This window comes from Hylobates moloch, unplaced genomic scaffold, assembly GCF_009828535.3.
Source record: "Hylobates moloch isolate HMO894 unplaced genomic scaffold, HMol_V3 SCAFFOLD_3, whole genome shotgun sequence".
Taxonomy (NCBI): Eukaryota; Metazoa; Chordata; class Mammalia; order Primates; family Hylobatidae; genus Hylobates; species Hylobates moloch.
This window is the reverse complement of record NW_026652278.1, coordinates 93319042-93336558: the sequence shown is the minus strand read 5'-3', so window position 1 is coordinate 93336558 and position 17517 is coordinate 93319042. Positions and strand designations below refer to the sequence as shown.

At 37.1% G+C, this 17517-nt stretch overlaps 1 protein-coding gene across 2 annotated transcripts in view; it reads right to left on the bottom strand.

The window, feature by feature from the left end:
• Positions 1–16622, bottom strand: part of EPC1 (enhancer of polycomb homolog 1) — a 110463-nt gene extending 93841 nt beyond the window's left edge. For both annotated transcript variants that reach the window (XM_032143887.2, XM_032143894.2), the window contains exon 1: positions 16343–16622. In XM_032143887.2, coding sequence (XP_031999778.1) covers positions 16343–16345 — 3 coding nt within the window. In that variant the 5' untranslated portion in view covers positions 16346–16622. The remainder of the gene's footprint in view (positions 1–16342) is intronic.
• Positions 16623–17517: the final 895 nt, after the last annotated feature.

The window sequence follows — 17517 nt, the reverse complement described above, 5'->3', positions numbered from 1 at the left end:
AATGATCCACCCCTTGTTTAGCAGATACTTAAGAAATAACCATAAAAGTGGGCAATCAGCAGCCCTCGGGGCTGCTCTGTGTGTGGAGTAGCCATTCTTTTATTCCTTTACTTTCTAAACTCACTTTCACTTTATGGCCTTGCCCTGAATTTTTTCTTGCATGAGATCCAAGAGCCCTCTCTTGGGGCCTGGACGGGGGACCCCTTTCTGGTAACAAAAGCATGTGATGTAGTTTAGATATGTGTCCCTGCCAAAATCTCATGTTTGAACTGTAATCCCTAATGTTGGAAGTGGGGTCCGGTGGGAGCTGCTTGGATCAGGGGGTGGATTTCTCATGAATGATTTAGCACCATCCTCTTGGTGTTGTTCTCATGATAGTGAGTGAGTTTTCATGAGATCTAGTTGTTTAAAAGCATAGTAGCACCTCCCCGCTCGCTGCCTCTCTCTTGCTCTTGCTCTGGCAATGAGTTCTCATTCCCCCTTTACCTTCCACTAAGACTATGTTTCCTAAGGCCTCCCCAGAAGCCGAGCAGATGCCAGCATCATGCCTCCCATAAAGCGTGCCGAAGCATGAGCCAATTAAATCTCTTTTCTTTATAAATTACGCAGTCTCAGGTATTTATGGCAATGCAAGAACAAACTAATACAGTATGCCTGCTACAAAACTCTCTCCCACCTGGAAAGTTTTTGGCCCACGAAGATGCCAACTCAACTGCCTGGTAGATAAGGCACCAAACTAGCACATGGATACCCCACCTGCTTGCTTCCTTCCGTGTGCCATTCATGTTAGGCCCCCTTTAAAAAGTGCCTGCTTTCTGCTCCAGAAGTGAAGCAGTACCCTTAAGGCAGGAAGCCTGTACTTCTTCTCCTAAGCTAGCTTTGGAACAAAAAGTCACCTTCTTTATACCACACCTCCTTGTTAAGCAAACTCTGCAAGTAGCCAGCTACTGAACCTGTATTTCTGCTATACTTTCGTAAAAGAAATTTACATCCATAAAGGAAATCTATATTAGTAAAAGTATCTGCAACAGGAAAAGGGCTGTTCCAGACAACTCTTTATTACCTGAGAGACAGGGTTTCACTCTGTCACCTGGGCTAGAATGCAGTGGCACAATCTTGGCTCACTGCAACCTTGACCTCCCAGGCTCAGGCAATCATCCCACCTCAGCCTACTGATCACCTGGGACTATAGGCATGTGCCACCACACCTGGCTAGTTTTTGCATTTTTTTGCAGAGAAAATTTTGTATTTTCACCATGTTGCCCAGGCTGGTCTCGAACTCCTGTGCTCAAGGGATCTGCCTGCCTCGGCCTCCCAAAGTACTGGGACCACAAGCTTGAGCTACCATGCCCAGCCCATTTTTTCTTGAAGAAAGAGGAATAATTTTCAGTGTAGGGTGGAAAGTCAGTTGCCCCTGAGTATCCTGAGCCAGGTTCTAATTACCTTCATTCTAACATAAATGCTAAGCTGGGTTTACACTAGCTGTCAGTGATTCTTTCCCTTGAACAAAAATACTAAAAACCTAGACCTTTAAAAGACAGAAATGCTATTCTGAATTTTAAAAAAAGTGTTCCTTCTTAAATAAATTCTCAAACCCTATCCTTTCTCTTTCAATTCACACAAATACTAGTGTGTACACACATGTATATATATGCTTCTTTACACCAGGCTTTAGGGGACACTATTGTGTGTATTTCCAATATATAGTTTCCTTTCTTCTGTCTTAACAGAACTCTTTTTGCCTTTGTTTTCTTGAGTTGTTCCAATAACTGTGCTTTTCCAAATAGCTAAACTTGCACAATCTACTTGAAAAGCAATAGCTCTTCAGCATGAATTTTGAACTATCCTCTGTATAGTGGTCTTTCTTAAAATATTCTCATTTCTTAATTCTCAGTGGGAATAAAAAAACGAAACAATTTTAAGGACCGAGAAAAAGTCTAATTTTATAATAGTATTGTGTCCATCATGTTGGCTTTTTTTTTTTTTTTTTTTTTTTAGATAGGGTTTCACTCTTGTCACCCAGGCTAGAGTGCAATGGCGTGATCTCGGCTCACTGCAACCTCTGTGTCCCGGGTTCAAGTGATTCTCCTGCCTTAGCCTCCCAAGTAGCTAGGATTACAGGTGCCCACCACCACACCTGGCTAATTTTTGTATTTTTAGTAGAGATGGGGTTTTACCATGTTGGCCAGGCCGGTCTCGAACTCTTGTCCTCAGGTGATCCCCCTGCCTCAGCCTCCCAAAGTGCTGGGCTTACAGGCATGAGCTATTGCGCATGGCCCCATCATCTTGGTTACTCAGGGTATTTTTAAAAAGCAAAAATTTTTTTAAGCCATGTGACATTTTTATAATTAGAGTCATCAATGAATTAAAAATTAATCCATGCTAGTTTACCTTAACTGTATTACAAAGTTATTTGCAAGCTTTTATTTTAAAGAATGTAAGTTTCAATCCTGGCTCTGCCACCACCTAGTTGAATGGTCTTGATGTTAATCTCCCTGGGCTTCCATCTCCTCAAGAAGGAGCGAGACTTGACCCTTCCCAACTCTTTCAACTCTCACATTTTATTATTATTTTTTTGTAGTTTATAGAAAATAGAGAATACATAAAATTTTTTAAATGTAAAAAGCTAAGAAAAGATAATTTACTTTGAGACATGTGATTTCTAAAGAAACTATGCCTTTGGTGTTTTCTAACTATATATTTATCAAGCTCGTCCAACCTGTGGCCTGTGGGACACACACAGCCCAGGACAGCTTTGAATGCAGCCCAGCATAAATTCATAAACTTTCTTAAAATATTATGAGAATTTTTTTCACGATTTTTTTTTTTTGTTTTTTAGCTCATCAGCTATCATTTGTACATTTTTTGGCCCAAGACAATTCTGCTTCTTCCAGTAAGGCCCAGGGAAGCCAAAAGATTGGGTACCCCTGGTTTACATAGTAAAGAAAGCACTAAGAGAAGTATAAGATAAAAAGTTCTGGAAGACATGTCCTAGGGAATATAATTTCAATCCCTGAGTCAGAGAGGTTATGGTCTATTAGTTAGTAATTGGTGACACTTGACGCTTAAACAAAATGTTCTTATAGGATGGTTAGTAGAAGTAGCTCTGCCTTAAGTGTGGTCAAATGTGATTTGAGGAATCAGTGTTGTTTATAAATATGTCACTAAAACTAGATAATGAGGATTCAGAATTAATATGAAAAGATGCAAACTTTAGCATAAAGGCTAAAGCAGATCAAAATAACCATCTAGTAATAAAAGATCTGTAATTAGTCTGATAGTTTCACTAGAAAGTGAGGAGAATTTCTATGTAAGAAAATAATTAGCACAGTCTTATTTAGGCACTGAGAAAAATACCAACAACAACAACAAGAACAATAACAGTCGCACTCTAACCAATTTCACAATTTGAAACATATGATGGAAGTATGAAAAGTACATTTAGGCCGGGGACATGGTTCATGCATGTAATCCTAGCACTTTGGGAGGCTGAGGCAGGTGAATCATTTGAGGTCAGGAGTTCCAGACCAGCCTGGCCAGCATGGTAAAATCCCTGTCTCTACTAAAATTAAAAAAAAAAAAAAAAATTGGCTGGGCATAGTGGTGCACCTGTAATCTCTGCTATTTGTGGGGCCGAGGCAGGAGAATCGCTTGAACCCAGGAGGCAGAGGTTGCGCTGAGCTGAGATCACGCCACTGCACTCCAACCTGGGCAACAGAGACAGACTCCGTCTCACAAAAAAAAAAAAAAAAAAAAGTGAATGGGTGCAATGGCTCACACCTGTAATCCCAGCACTTTGGGGGACCGAGATGGGTGGATCACCTGAGGTCAGGAGTTCGAGACCAGCCTGGCCAACATGGTGAAACCCCGTCTCTACTAAAAATACACAATTAACATGGCATGGTGGCACGTGCCTGTAATCCCAGCTACTTGGGAGGCTGAGGCAGGAGAACTGCTTGAACCCGGGAAGAGGAAGTTGCAGTGAGCCGAGACCATGCCACAGCACTCCAGCTTGGGCAACAAAAGCGAAACTCAGGTTAAAAACAACAACAATGAGTACTTTTAAATCTACATTACAAAACATGTTTATGTTTCATATGATGCTTTAATAAGTTTTCCTAACCTTGTTTTGTTTATTGGGCCCCACCTCTGTGCAAAAGCATTGTACTATAAGCCAGGGGAAATATAAAAGAAAATGTTGCTCTTGCCGTTAGTGAATTTACTTCCTATAAACACAAGCAGGCACACCCTGCTTGTAAACTCTGGTTTGAAAGGTAACATTTAAAATAATTTGATATCTTTATATGCCCAGATTTACAAATGATTAAAATAAAAAATATAGGTAATTTTTCATGAAGTTACTTTACAGAGTAATTTATTTTCAATTATGATATTGAAGAATAAAGTTTCATGCTAACCAGCTTAAGCCCCGAATTTATTCATTGTTTCAGATTTTCCTTATTAAAATTGGAAATCAGTATTCAATAATCATAAGAATAGTCTGCCATCAATTTTTTTGGCCATTTAAAGTGATAAATATGAGGTATTATATCAATACATGCAAAGAAGTATATATAAAAAAGCAAAATGACAGAACAAAAGCAGCACACAGAGTGCAACCCACACAGTGATCACAACCTTCAACACGTGTGACAGGCATTGAAAGAATCATGAAGGAACACAGACAGAGAGGTTTCTCCTTAAGTGTGAGGGTATGAAGCAGTGTGCTACCATCTTCCTCACAAGTTGGATAGAGAGATTGCAGGTGAGTATAATGTAGCCTTTGCCATGGCAAATTCCAGAGCTAAAAAAAAAATCTACGTGGAAATTTCCAGTTTTCCACTCTTAATATCACTAACCATCCAAACTATTTATGTATGTATGTATATATTTATTTATTTTAAATTTTTGAGAAAGAGTCTTGCTCTATTGTCCAGGCTTGAGTGCAGTGGCATGATCTTGGCTCACTGCAACCTCTGGCTGCTGGGTTCAAGCGATTCTCCTGCCTCAACCTCCTGAATAGCTGGGATTACAGGCACCAGCCACCACACCTGGCTAGTTTTTGTATTTTTAGTAGAGGTTTTGCCATGTTGGCTAGGCTGGTCTCGAACTCCTGACCTCAAGTGATCTGCCCGCCTTGGCCTCCCAAAGTGCTGGGATTACTGGCATGAGCCACCGCACCCAGCCTTTTGCTATTCTTATTAATGTAAAGACTGGCATGAGCCACCGTGCCTGGCCCCAAACTTTTTTAAAACAATAGCTGAAGAAACTTTTAAAAAGGTAAGTAAAAGATGAATTTCACTAGAAAAGTCTGATTAATTGTAATGTAGATAGTTTTGAATTTTAGACATAAAGAAAAAATTTTTATTTAAAAGTCTAGAAAATTTCATAATCATAAAAACTCAAAATTTAAAATTCCACATATTTGGCATATAAAATAACATGTATGTTAAACTTTCAATTCATTCTTAAATTATATATTTTTTCAAGTTTCCCCACTTTTTCACTAGGGAAACTTGTGAATATAGTATAGCTGAACAAACATATTTTAAAAAATGCAAAATCATAAGGTCATATAAAGGTGTGTTTTCCGATTGAAATGTACACATTTGTATTGAATTCTGAGTTTGTATTTATTTGAAAGGAAATAATAAGCAGACAACTGCCTGTTTCTATCCTCTCAAATAAACAGCAGTGCCATTCTGCTGTTAGCCAGCCTAACACAGTGCAGTTGTTATTTTTCCTCTTTTCTCTGTCAATTTCTGTTCATTTTTGGGAGAAGAATGCTAAGTTAGTAATATAAGTAGCCTTATAAATGTAAACTCATAATTGTCAGGAAATGTTACATAAGCGAATGTCTTCTGCATCTTTCAACTTTTTGGTGCCCTTATGCTGCCCCCTGCTGTCCAGTGTCAACACTTACTGAAAATTGTCCCAAACTTCCAATCTTTTCTATTTCTCTTTACTCCGCCATCAAAACTTACCTGGCAAGAGACCCAGACTGTTGGAGTTTCCCTCCACAATGCCAATGGGTTAACCGACAAATAAAAGAAAGAAGTAGTTCCCTCTTTATTTATCCCTTCATCATTTTCTGGCAAGCATTTGAACTGGTGTTCTGTGGGCAATGCCTGATTTCTAGTTTCCCCAGCTTGGGATTCCAAACCCTCCCTGTGTTAGTCCAAGCTACTCTCATGGACCTATCTTTCCCAGTGCCTAACCTCTGCACATCATAGCCTACCCTCTATCCGCGCTGACTTCTAGCTGTGTTTCTCAAAGCCACATGTGTTCTTCCATCTTTGCCTGTGCCCACACTGCTTTCCCTACCTGGAAGGTCTTCTCTCAATCTCTATCTGCTGAAAGTCTACCCATCCAAGATTCCAGTTAAAACTACCTTCTCCTTTATGGCTCAGGGCAGTGTTTTTTTTTTTTTAATGTAGTAGAAATTCAATAAAGATGTATTTAATGAAAGAAAAGCAGATAATAAACCTTATACTCTGACTCATTGACTTAATAGAGTACTTGGAGAAGATAATGATCTATTCCAGGGAGCATCTTTAATACTGCAAAATCCATACACCTGAATGGGGTGATCTTTTAAATTTGCATCGCACTGTGTAAGGCCTATTTTGATCTCTGAAATCAGTTTTGTCTAAGAAATACAGAACTTAGAGCACATCTTGAGTACTTATGGCAAGTCTGGTGCTATTCAAGGCACTTTAGATGCACTAACTCATTGTGTTCTCTCAACAGCCACGTGAGATTAAGTAATATTCCCTTGTTTGATACAAGAAGAAACTGAGGGCCTGGACAATTTGTAGTAAAGGGCAAAGTTAGGAACTCCAAACAGATCAGACAAAGCCGTGTACTTCAAGTGTTCTCCTAATGTCTGCAATAGAAATGTGGATGGAGAGGCTTCTGGTCTGCTACTCTGGAAGCTAAAAAATCTTGTCAATAGAATAACATTGGAAATGGTGACCACATAGCCAGACAAAGCCATGAGAGAAATTCAGTCAGTCAAGGATCAGAAACATCTGGAAGAGTTGATTGTCCTACGAGACAACGTGAAAGAATATGACATTCTGCCAAATTCAAAGGTATTTAGATTTAGATATAAAAGACAGCTACATATTCTAAAAGGTTAGGAAGTGCAAAATCCAGGTATTTTTCAATTGATGTAGCCATAGATCCTAAGATGACTTGAAAATAGGTAATGATATGACTCAATATCTAAGACAAGTAGGCCTTCAGAATACCTTTTTTTAAATAAAAAAAATACAGTAAATATAAATAAGGCTCAGTACACCCCATCAGTTTCTCAAACAAGGATCTAGTTGTGTTCTAACCAAAACCACTGTTCATCAAAAAATATAAACAAGCTAAGAAGGCAGACCAAAAAATTTACTTGGGAAGGCAACACCCCAAATTGTTTGGGTAGGTCATAACGGTTCTTTTAACAGGTAAGCATATTTTAACTCCAGAAAGACTTAGAATGTGCTGTCGAAAGTACTGCAATTTTTTTTTAGTGTAAGTAATTGTACTATTTAAGAACACTTGACCTAATGGAGTAAGAGGTCAGCCTATTAGACTTTTAAGCAGAATTCTTACTAAGTTTATGTGTATTATTGAAACATTAGAGCGAACTTAAGAGTTACCATGTTTAGAAGTTAAATTATTAGATCTGTAAGATTTTAGCTTCTTGGAAATGTTTACAACGTACTAAAGAAGGCAATTATATGTACTAAATTTATAAATTCAGTGTAAAAAGTTGGGAGGTGTTTAATTAAGTCATGCTACAGATAAGACCAGATATTATTTAAAGGATCATGACTTCTAAAATCTGCAAGATTTATGAATATGATAAGATTTGTATACTAAATTTTAAAACATAATGGAGAACTGCTACTTTGAATATATAAGCTAAAAACTTTTTATGTATATTTTAAAAACTGGAATTAACTTCTGAATACCCTTTCAATATATAAGACTCACTCTGAAGGGCATCAAATAACTCATAACTGAAGAGGAGTTACAGGGCTGGTTTTCTTCCAGCAAAAGTTTGTGTTCATTAGGCAGTCAATTTATTGCTTCACTCCACAGAACTGGTTTCACTGTCATTAATCTTTACGTAGGTCTTGGCCTCCCTCACCTCCTAGGAGATGGATAGTAGGTTTTGAAAGATGGAGATGAGAAGTAGCCTGGCTAGTCTACAAAAACCTCCCCCAAGTTTTTGGTTTAGTGGCTTGCTTCAATAGCCATAAGCCTGTCTCTATAACTTAGCAATTCTCAACCCTAACTGCTAGGATCCCACGGACAACTTTTGGGAAATACTTATTTCCAGATCCCATCCAGTCCAACTAAATCAGAACTTTTTAGGGTAGGGCATAGACATTTTGTTTTTAAGTTTCTGGGAGATTCTCCATACAGGCAGAGTTGAGAACCACTGGCGCAAGAGTGTGAGCCTCTCATGATCTGAAGGACCCAGAATCATTCTAGACCAGGGCTGTTCAATAGAGCTTTGGGCAGTCATGGAAATGTGCCATAAATCTGTGCTGTCCAATATGGTAGCCACTAGCTGAGTGTAGCTATGGACTACTTGAAATGTGGATAGTGTGACTGGGAAAATGAACTTTAAAATTTAAATTAATTCAAATTTAAATATACATAGCCACATGTTACTAGTGAGTACTGTATTGGACAGCACAGTTCTGGAGTTTTAGGCAATTTTAAATGATCTGAGTCTACTATTAAATAGTTGCTGAATGACTTTTTTTAATACTAGACCACACTAGCCCAAACTCACTACTTATGCCTCTTCAGGATACTTCATACCAGCTTCTTGAGAAGACCTCCAGTGGTATGGAAGGATGGCTTGAAGCTTATAATGGCTTCTGAGGATAGAAAGGACATGGAATTTGCTGATTTTTTCCTCCCTCATTTAGGTTGGCAATTTGTTTCTTGACAAATGAACAAACACCTTCAGAACTAAAAATTTCTGAAGTCTCATAACTTAATAATGGAACCGCAAAGCAATTAAACTCTTGGAAACGGTCCTCTTCATTCTTTGGCATGTTGCAGTGTTTTTCAACTGGGGATTGTGACCTCTGTCTTGGAGGATGGAGAGTTTCCAGTGGATTGGAGCAGTGGCCTGAGTTTCAGAGCTAAATATAGGTCATTGGCATGGCAGCCTCCCTTTCTCAGTCTCACGGATACTATGTCCTACTAGTGAATATGGGGCATTGGTGGTTGGTGGAATAAAATCTTGAGAAAAACAGCAAAATGACACAGATTCAGGTCTTTCACAGATGGGCCTTGATATTGAGCAAAACTAAACTCTACTTTTACCTGCTTTAAAAAAATCACTTGTAAAGTATGAGTGCTATTTTAAAAAGGTAAAAATACACACATTAATGACTCGTTGGCAAATAAATTTTAAATGTGATATTAATGCTAAAGCATAAGGAGAATCCTCCATGGCCGGATGTGGTGGCTCACACCTGTAATCCCAGCACTTTGGGAGGCTGAGGTGGGTGGATCACCTGAGGTCAAGAGTTCGGGGCCAGCCTAGCCAACATGGTGAAACCTTGTCTCTACTAAAAATACAAAAAAAAAAAAAAAAAGAAAATTAGCTGGGTGGGGTGGCGCCGCAGTAGTCCCAGCTACTCGGGGAGGCTGAGGCAGGAGAATTGCTTGAAACCAGGAGGCGGAGTTTGCAGTGAGCCAAGATCGCGCCACTGCACTTCAGCCTGGGTGGCAGAGGGAGACTCCATCTCAAAACATAAAACAAAAAGATTCCTCCTTCAAGTCTTTGCTCAACTCTCACCTTTTCAATCAGCCCACCCTGAACATCCTATTTAATACTGAAATATGTATATATTAATTCCTTTTGCCAAAAATTAAATGACACCCTTTCAAAGTTTGCAATCCATATTTCAAAGCCAAAATACTTATCATGGCAGACAGCATCTGATACTCTAGAGCAGTGTTCTCAAATGTTGTTGCCTGGACCAACAGCATCTCATCATCTGGGAACTAAGAAATGAAAATTCTCATGTCCCACCACAGGCCAGTTGAACCTGTAACTCTTGTGGTGGGGGCCTGGCAATCTGTGTTTCAATAAGCCCTCCAGGTAATTCTAGGGCACACCAAAGTTTGAGATCCACTGATCTAGAGTGCAACAAAACCCTGCAAAATGTCCCACAGGTGAAAGCTTCCATATAAAAGTTATAAAGACTGAAACATTTCAGTACATACAATTGGCCTTATATATTGCGAAATAGGTGCCAATATTCCATCTGGACCTAATGTTATGAATCATGAATTTACCCACTTCAATAAGGCCTCACTGAATCTCTAGGCTTTGATCTTCTTTTCCCTGTAAAAAATTTGTCTGAAAGAATTTCATGAGATGTTCCTGAAGAGAGGAGGTAAAGTACAGGTACAAATGTATCAGATGCAAATTCAACATACAAAGTTTCATTCTGTATATGACTGATAAATGAGAAGGCCAATTACTCATTCTAGGAAAACACTGTTAGATTTACAAAGTAATAAATTAACCAGAAGCTTCGACAGCAATATCATAGAGCACATTTAAAATATAAGTCAGGCCAGGTGTGGTGGCCCATGCCTGTAATCCCAGCACTTTGGGAGCCAAGGCGGGTGGATCACCTGAGATCAGGAGTTTGAGACCAGCCTGGCCAACATGGTAAAATCCCATCTCTACTAAAATTACAAAAAAAATTAGCTGGATGTGGTGGCGGGTGCCTATAATCCCAGCTACTTGGGAGGCTGAGGCAGGAGAATCGCTTGAACCCGGGAGGCGGAGGTTGCAGTGAGCTGAGATTGTGCCATTGCACTTCAGCCTGGGTGATAAGAGTGCAACTTGGTTAAAATAAAATAAAAGTAAAATAAAATAAAATAAAAGAGAACACCAATTTTACAAATATCTCATGTGATAGTAAAGAAAAGGAGGAAGGAGGAAGTACACAGACTCTGATTTCAGACTTCCCAAGTTCAAACTCTAGCTTTTTCATTTCTGTGTAACATGGGCCAAGCCTCAGGGGTATAAACCTCTCTATGCCTCAGTTTCCTTGGCTGCAAAATGGTTATAATAATTGCCCTATCTCCTAATTTTGTGTGAGGATTTAAGGAGATAGAGGTAGCATTTAGGCTAGAGGCTGGAACATAGTAAGCTCTAATCAAATGTTGTTTTTGTTATTTTTAAAATTAGCCCATGAGTGACATATCTGGCCACTGAGAAAACAGATACTAATGTTTTAATCACTCAAGAATGTTTATACAAAACAGTTCAAGTTTACGCAAAGCAATTAAGTGCTAACCTTATTGAGCTCTAAATATTCAGCAGGCGTTCACCCTTCTAAGCATCTTCCCTAGTTAAACCAATCCTGGTAATTTCAGTCCCCTTGTCAGTGACTGGTTTAGGTATGAGCACGTCCTACAAACCTGGCCAATGAGCTCTAAGAAACACTGTGCTATGGGGCTTCTGAGAAAGGATTTCTTCCCTTACAACAAGATGAATAAGAGTAACTCTCCTCACTTTGGATATTTTAATATTAGGATATGATGCCTGGGTCTGCAGCAGCCACTTTGTGACTACGAGGAAAGACATTGCTGATGTTATGGCAATGTAAAAGATTAAAGGAACTTAAAAACATTGTTGAACCAAATCTAGAACTCACTATTGAACCAAACCTAGAACTCACTTGCCACCTGATTACTCATTTAGTTGAAAAAATAAGTGTCCTTATTTTTTATGCCACTATCAGTAGGGTTCTATGTTAGTATGAAAGCAAACTAAATAATATAACACATCTAGCTACTATAGATTAATTGGCTGTATGACACAATAATCTGGTAACTTTATTCCTGAGATCATCTTAACCCACATAGAGATTCCTTAATAAATAGTTCCTTCTCCTCCAATTCGTCTGTATAGAAATAACATCAGTCTTACTTTCCTGCTCCATACCTGATATGTTTAACTAATTAACCATTAGCTAAGTGTCTAATTGTATTATTTTCATAAATTAAAATATCTGTTTTTATTTTTAAAATTTCTGTTATATATACCACTAGAAATTATTACAGAAGGTTCTAAAATAAAAATTTTAGTTCTAATATAATACTTCAATACTAGTTTTATTTCCCTGCTTCATCTTCACAGTTTATATTTACCTTGATGTTTATTTGATGACACTGTGAGCAAAATGTGCAAAATGAGGCCCTGCCATGTTTTAAAAAATGTTTTCATCAAATGGATCTCACAGGGACATGCCCAAAACTCCTGCCACCAGAGTGATCCTCTCTCCATTTCTTTTCTCTAGCCAGTAAATCAAAGTCTTATTTCTCATTTTGCAATAGGAATTTGTATTAGGCAACCATCTGCAGCATCTATTTGGGTTATATCTAAAGCTTAAGGGCCACATCCTCTCCCAACCCCAATATGTGAGTACTTGATGCCCGAATCATGGTCCTTCAATGGAAGAACACTTGTCAAATCCTATTTAAACAGATCTAAATTAAAAGAATATTTTTTTCCAAAAATATTATTTGGCCTTCATTGGGAACCTCACACATCTAAGACCTTAGATTTAAAATATCTTTAGAACTCTGAACCACATTGGAGTGTAGACTCCATTACAGCAGGAATCTTTGCCTCTTTTGCTTAATATTGCATCCTGGCATCTTATCAGAATGATACATAGTAGATGGGGGAAGATCTAGAATAAACAAACCCCCGAATAAAAATAAAAACAAATGTTGAACAAGTCAAGTATAAAATCTGCTTTTATATTTTTCATAAAAATATTTATAAAATTATACATCTGCTTTAGTTTCCCTTTAGATTCTCCATTTGATAATCATTTTGGAAAGATCAAAAACAAAGTCATAACACAAACACATGTTTTGTGTATCATTTTCCTCTTGTTTTCCTTTGCAAAACCATGCTGAGGGGGACAGTAGTGTATCTGTATCGTCTTATGGAAAGTAGTAACACATCTAGCAAATAACAGAGGTAAATATGCACGAGAAGTGGGTAGAATTGGAAACAGACAATTTCAGGTCTATATTGTATGTGATTTCACAGGATAGAATTTTAATTTATATTTTCTTCTTTTAAAAAAGTTCATTCCAAGGTAGATTAGATTAACCCTGGCTAATATTTTTAGCATTTTATGTTTGGTCACCTTAACATCTCTAAATCTTTCTTCCCTTTGTTACCTCACCCTACCATTACCTATTATCTAATGAGTTTGGCTAACCTGAAACTTCCTCAGTCTTTAACAATACTAATGAATGCAAGTTAATAAATCAGGAAATTGTATTGGTTCATTACATTGTCTTAATATAATTCTCAATTTATTTATTATTGATTGAGCTCCATAATTTCAAGTTCATTTTTCTGAGGTTTATTGTTTCGAATGTGATTTACAGATTCTCCATGTCTTTGGCATTTATTTCTGCTTTCTGCAACCTGTTTTTTGGTTATTTCACTACTCATTAGCCCCTCCCTCCATCAGAGGGACGGGCAGGATGAGAAAAATGATATGACAATATAGTAAATTTTGCTACTTGCTATTATCTGATAAAATGGTGTGCAAGAAAGAAATAAGTGTGTAACTATTGACTAAAATGACATTTTGGGATTTTTTAAAAATAATTTTTTATTGTCCATGGTCTAGCAACTGTTAGTTCTCTATCTACTAAATTTAATAAATAAAGGTTTTTAATAAAATTTGTTATAATTCTAATCACAATCACACCAAGCTCATGAACTAAATTTCTATACAAATGTTATCAATTAAAAAAATTAATGTTCAAGGAATCAAGAGCTAAAATGAAGCTCAAGGTGGATTTTAAAATGGAGAATAATAAAAAATAGTGAATTGTTTTTGCCTCATAGATTTCAACCTCCTTGAATACATAGTGATGTAAGAGTCATATATAAAATGTTATCGGTCATATAAATATATATGAAGGATTTTTAAAAGTGAAGATTTAACTGTAATAGTTACTTCATAATCAATGATGTAATAGTCAATGATGTAGGAGAACAAAGAGCATTGCATAGCTCCATATGGACTTCAGAGCATCAGTTTGTTTTTAAAAGGGGGCTACCTTATATATACATGTTTAGTTTTCAGAGATTAAATAAAATAAAAATTGTCGCCATTCTGAATAGCAGACTATTTTAGCAATACATGTGTTGGAAAGTATATTTTATTTGGTAGATCAACTTCAGAGAACTAAACTCTCCAGCATAACCAGAAGGTTAGATAATATATTTACACCTGCAGTATTTCATTGTATAAATAATCTATAATGTCAAAAACCAGCCTTGATGGGACATTTACATTTTACGAATAGATAAATTTTACAGTGAACATTTTCACATTTTTATAGCACAGTATAAACAAAATATGGGCATAATACATAATTATTTTTGAAGTTCAAGCAAGGGATATGTAGATATAGAGACACAAAAATCAGAAATACTATTTTTAGCCATTTTCACACATCCTTTTACTTCAACCTGTTAAATGATTAAAAAGTGAAATGAGCATTTACGTATTCCAAAGTGGATAAACACGCTAAATAATAATTCTTGAAATGTTCACTCTTTCAAAAAATAATCTCTTCAATCTTATGGAAAAGTGGTCTAGTATACTATTTCAGTTGTTTTTATTTTATGTGGCAAAAAAAATATGCTTTAGGGTTCAATTACTGATTCATCTCACTTTCTTTTTAAACTAAGGGCACACTTACTATCTCCATAAGCAACTAAAATGTTTACAGAGACCAGTAAAACCTATGTCAGATCGTAACACATTTTTGTTCTTGGGAGGCTTTGGGCCTAAATCCCACATTCTCCAATCAGACAACTCAATAAGAACAAAGATGGAAAAGATACAATCCTGCATTTAGATATGTGAACATCAAAATTTTTAAAGCCAAAAGCAATTGTGCACATATTCTTAAAAAATTATCTTATTCCAAAATATTTGTTATTTTTAAAACAAGACTATCTGTAATTCAGTTGAAGTATCATTTCAAAATGAAACAAACAATAATGTGGGAATTATTATATGACTATTTATTAGAAAAACCTCAGAAGAAACTTAGAATAGTTATTTAAGAAATCCCTAGGTTCAAAATGAAATTCAACTTTTACAATGTTGAAGGAACTAAAACTCAAATGTTTGGGTAAATTGAAAATACACTAACACATAAACACATATAATTTTGTAATATAAGGAAAACGCAAAATGTTACTAAAAGGATAAATCGACAGCTTATTACTGAATAATTCTGATATAGACATGATAAATCAGATCAGATAAAACAACTGCAAACTGCATGCCTGTCCCTGATGTTCCCTCGACTAGTTGTGACGACATGTCTTCTCTCACCATAGTTCACAGTTCACAGAAAACATTTAAATAACAAAACTGAATATTTCCACTGACTAAAATGAACTTTCTTTAAGAAAATAAAAGGAGAAGAGAATAGATCAAATCTTGCCCCACCTCTTTTTTTTTCTTCCTTTTTTCTTTTAGTGAAACTGACATAAATTGTTGAGGAGCACTACAGCGCCACCAACACAGATCAATGCAAAACAAAAAAGATCTCCCACCGTGTGCAAAAAGAAAAAAAATTAGAAAAATGCCAAAAATTACAAAATGTCTCCCAAATGTACCTTATAGGAGAAAAACAAGATAGATCTGCAAAGATTATCTAATGAAGAGCTTCAAAGAAATAATATCATAGACTACAAGTTGAGATCTGATCAGCAAATAAAAGATCCACTATTTAGTAACAGCCATAACTTAATATAAACCCGGTTATGTCAACCTCCACCTTCATTATACCAAGGGCAGCTTTTCTGTAGTTTGTATCCAAGTAATCTATCAAGAGAACCACAATAGGTCCATTTTAAAAAACTATATCCATAGTTTGCCTGCTGATAATTGAGTCCTGGACAAATTAGGTAAGACATAATTTTTATAAAGAGGATATGCACATATTTGGCATTGCCAACATTACTGGCACAAAACAAGTCCATCTTGAAATATCTGAGTTCCTCTGTAGTTCACAGTAATTAAAGTATAATTTATATTATAAACATTTAGCTTTAACAATGAAAAAAAACTGTTTTTTTTCTTTTGGTAAAAATTAACCAGGCAAGATTAGGTAGAACGTGCAAGATCAATGCTAAAGAAAAATACAAAGATTGGTTTTGTTAGAAGAAACACAATGAAAATCCTTTTTAGCCGGTGGCTCTTTCAAAGACTGACATAAATGGTGAAAATTACAAACTTACCATTAGTGCAGGCAAAGAAGACGGCAGCTCTTGAAAAAAAATTGTAACAATATAGGCTGGATACTTGTGTCCCTAGAAACAACAGCCTCCAGGCAGCATATGGATCTTCCAACATCTTCAAAATGTTTGGTAAATAAAAAGTAATACTTTCTTCCATGATCGGTGGCCGAATGGGGTGGCTTCCTCCAGGATCTGTGGGCGTCTGGGGGAAATCGGAGAAATATCCACAGAAGATTAAAAGCAGAGGAGGCAGCACAGCCAGAAGACTCTGGGGTTAACAACTTTGCGATGGCAAGCAGGCGAGCGCTGATTGGCTGGGAGGGCAGTGTCCCTACAGTCTGCACTATCCCCCGCGGCCCCCGCCTCCTGCAGCTCGGAAAAAAATGCAGTGTGTGTGCCATTTTACACTGGGCTTTTAAAAGCACAGCCACCCAAATGACAAAAGTCTAAGCTCGCTATGAAGTGACACTGCAAGACAATAGCACCCACGGCTGCCTGTGAGCTCGGGGGAATGCCCCTTATAACATCTGAAGGAACACTCTGGCTTCTTGGATGTGGGTTTTTTGTTTGTTTGTTTGTTTTTTGTTTTTGTTTTTTTTAAACAGCATTATCGTGTTTTTCTTGAGCAAATTGTTGATCCTTTTCAACCACTCGATAAATCCTCTGCATGCAAACCTGGCCATGTAAAAACGATGTCCATCAAAATATTTTTCGATTTGATCTCATGAAGGTACCTAGAGAAGCCAGTCATCCTGGAACAAAATTCATGACTCCTTTAGCTCCGAGATCTTTAATTCCTTGGGAAAAAAAAATATAATTTCTGATTCACAGTAACTACGATGTGTGCAAAAAGTAAAATAAAATAATGAATTTAGCGGTTAAATGAAAACAATAGGCATATTCCCGCCCCCTCCCCCGCCCCCCTTAAAAACTGTTTCAAAAACCTTTACTGGCTGACAGAATTCTACCACTCTGCCTTACAAACAAAATGGCTGTGGTACTGAGTTTTTTAGGATCCTCCCACTGTGCCTCCTCCTGGCCTCCAGGAAGTGGTAAAAATCCAAAATAAATACAGTACTGAAAGTACACCATTGAGTCTGAACTCGGGGGAAACCTTTGGTAAGAGGGTCTTAGAAATGTGCTGGTCATTATTAGTTTTTTAAAATTGTTTTGAA